The sequence below is a fragment of the Capsicum annuum genome, chromosome 12 (genome assembly GCF_002878395.1).
Source record: "Capsicum annuum cultivar UCD-10X-F1 chromosome 12, UCD10Xv1.1, whole genome shotgun sequence".
NCBI lineage: Eukaryota > Viridiplantae > Streptophyta > Magnoliopsida > Solanales > Solanaceae > Capsicum > Capsicum annuum.
This window is the reverse complement of record NC_061122.1, coordinates 92,624,732-92,627,645: the sequence shown is the minus strand read 5'-3', so window position 1 is coordinate 92,627,645 and position 2,914 is coordinate 92,624,732. Positions and strand designations below refer to the sequence as shown.

Sequence of the window (2,914 nt, the reverse complement as noted above, 5' to 3'; positions counted from 1 at the left end):
TTGTGAGCTTTCATACTTTGGAAGACTTAGACATTTTATTAGATCTTAGCATAGACTAGAGTTAAGTGTTCTATTATTGTTAACATTCTCATTGTCATTGTCATCTGTCAGAGTTGGGGACCTGTCCCGAATAAGACTAGTTTTTAGTTTTTTTGTTAGAAGGCTTTGTTGGATTACTATGGACTTAAGGGATATTGGTAGGAGGTGTTGGTTGGTTAACGGTTATTGGTCGTAAGTGTATCATTTATTCTTTGAACTTATCCTCTTATATATTCAAAATTCATCTGACATTGGGGATATTGTGTTTGGTTTGGTTAGGTGTAGGTGGTGATCAATCCACATGAGATTTGAGATACCTGTCACAGCTAGGTGCTGGTTCTTCTTATGACAAAGATGGTATTAGAGCTTAGGTTTTGTGTCATTGAGTGTCCAACAAAGTCATGTCAAGTAGAGTCTCATTTATTGATGTGTAGCGCTCTACACTTTTAAGGGAAAGGCTATGAGGCATTTAGGAATGTTTTCATTTTTTGTTGTTCTATTTCAAGCTATAGAACCTAAGGTCTTAAACCTTCTCTAATCTCCATATGTTCGCGTTTCAGATCATTCCTCCTAGAAGATTTGATGTTCATAGAAACTCTTTTGTCCCGTCCAAGGACAATATGGACTAAGCTCGTCCTACTAAGGAGTTCAGACCTGGTCATGGGTTTCTACTTCTGATTGCCCTGAGGGAGCTCTATTGATTCCCCCTATCCCTCCTTAGGCACTCTAGGCTGGCGTGATTAATGCTAAGTTTCGCCATTCATTTTTTTTTGCTTACCCATTTGGTGGCCTTTCAGACTGAGTGTGTTGCTTATGTTGCTCTATCCTCCGAGGCAACTAGTGAGGGCTAATTTATAAGATTGATTCCTCTTATTTTCACTAGTTCTAAAGTTAAGGAAGTTCCTTAAAATTTAATTGATGAGATGAAAAAGATTTTCTATGTGATGCATGCTACTGATGTGGAGAGTGTGGAGTTCGACGCTTACCAGTTGAAGGATGTGGCATATTAATGGTTTGAGGAGTGGGAATATCTTAGGGGTGATGATGTTGAGTTTGCTTTGTGGGATGATTTCTCTAGTGCTTTCCTTGGTTGTTTTTTTCCTTAGAAGTTAAGGGAGGTAAAGGCTGAGGAATTCATAAATTTAAAGCAAGGCAGGATGACAGTAAAGGAGTATGCCTTGAAGTTTCATCAGCTGTCGCGTTATGCTCCAAAATTGGTATCTAGCATGTGGGCTAGAATGAGGAAGTTTACCTCTGGGTTGTGCCATGCATTGATCTTGGAGAGCAAGGTTGCTTTTTTGATAAAGGATATGAACATCTCTACACTTGTGGTGTATGCACAACAAATGGAAGAGGAAAAAAAGAAGAAAGCAAAGATAAGTGAAAGGAAGAATAAAAAGTTTCGTTATCCAAATCAGGGTGGAGGTCAGCAGTAAAGTGGTAGAAATGGTGGAAAATGGTCTTAGAAAAAGTGGGGCAATTCTGGTTCCTACTGTAAGGGTAGTGCTTCTTATCCAAAGCCATCAGGTGATCATCATTCTCAGTATAATAGTGGGTTTAGAGCACCAAGAGCCCAGCCTCAGGATAGTAGAGCTCAGTCAGCTCCATCATATCCTCCTTGTAGATTATGTGGTCAGGTGCACCATGGTGTTTGTGAAGAAAGGAGGAATACGTGTTTTAAATGTGGGCAGATTAGTCATTTGCAGAGGAATTATCCTTTTAGGGTTTCTTCTAGGGCAAATAAGATTCATGTTGCTATCCCATCAACTCCTGCACCAAAAGGTGCTGCTTCTGCTTCTGGCTCTGGCACTGGTCGGAACCATCTGTATGCTCTTGCCACCCACCATGATTCTGAAGCATCCCCCAATGTTGTTTTTGGTATGCTCAGACTCTTCTCTCATGATGTATATTTCCTACTTGATCTTGGGTCTACTCTCTCTTATGTGACCCCTTATGTGGATATTCATTTTGGTTTTGATTCTGGAGGTATTTTATATCCCTTCTTTATATCCACCCTGGTGGGTGACTCCATTATGGCTAGAAGGGCTTATAGTGGTTGTGTGATGTCGGTCTATGGTAGGGAGACCTTGGTGGATCTGATAAAGTTGGACATGTTAGACTTTGATATGATTTTGGGGATGAATTAGTTGCATTCGTGCTATACGTCTCTTGATTATCGGACCCGAAGGGTCAGTTTCCATCACTACAAAAAAATAGCATGTAGCAACACACACTTTTCGTCGCTATCATATGAAAATCCGCCGCTAAAGAGAAATAGCGACGGATAACAACAGATAAACCTCTGTCGATATATTGCTCGTTGCTGGCCTCATAGCGATGAAAAATTGATTTCCATCACAAAATTTGTGACCCCTTAGCGACGAAAAATTTTGGTTATTGGTGTTTCCAATGGAATATTCCGTTGCTATACCGTTGCTATTCCCAAAACTTATTTTCATCATGGCTAAATTTATGACTGAATATTTTATCGCTGATCCATTGCAATATAGTTTGGTCGACTGAGTAGGTGTCTTTAGCGACAAAATATATCCATCGCTAAAGTTTTTCAGTTGCAACGACAAAAGTTAGTCATTAATTTTTTGTCGCTAATAGCAACCGTCTTTAGCAACTAAATTTATTCGTCCCTAAAGTTTTTCAGTAGCAATGACAAATGTTAATCACTAATTTTTTGTTGCTAATAATTTTGTAAAAAAATAATTTAATCACGTAAATTATAGAATGATTAAAATTACCAACATTCATATAGATAGCAAAATGCACAATAATTGAGTCCAAACACCCACAATTGCAAGTACTTTGTCAAAAATAAACTAATGTCAAACCAATATCCATCAAAATTAGTTTTGTTACTACA

The 2,914-nt window shown here is 38.5% G+C and overlaps 1 protein-coding gene across 1 annotated transcript; it reads left to right on the top strand.

The window, feature by feature from the left end:
• Window positions 1-1,277: 1,277 nt before the first annotated feature.
• LOC124889637 lies at window positions 1,278-2,388 on the top strand. Its single transcript, XM_047401609.1, has 3 exons — window positions 1,278-1,464; window positions 1,567-1,917; window positions 2,375-2,388. The coding sequence occupies exons 1-3, from the start codon at window positions 1,278-1,280 to the stop codon at window positions 2,386-2,388; spliced, it is 552 nt and encodes a 183-aa protein (XP_047257565.1).
• Window positions 2,389-2,914: the final 526 nt, after the last annotated feature.

Coding starts and splice junctions, on each gene's coding strand:
- LOC124889637 (XM_047401609.1), top strand. CDS start 1,278: ATGAGGAAGTTTACCTCTGGGTTGTGCCATGCATTGATCTTGGAGAGC. Junction 1,465..1,566: donor TTATCCAAATCAGGGTGGAG/GTCAGCAGTAAA, acceptor CAAAGCCATCAG/GTGATCATCATTCTCAGTAT.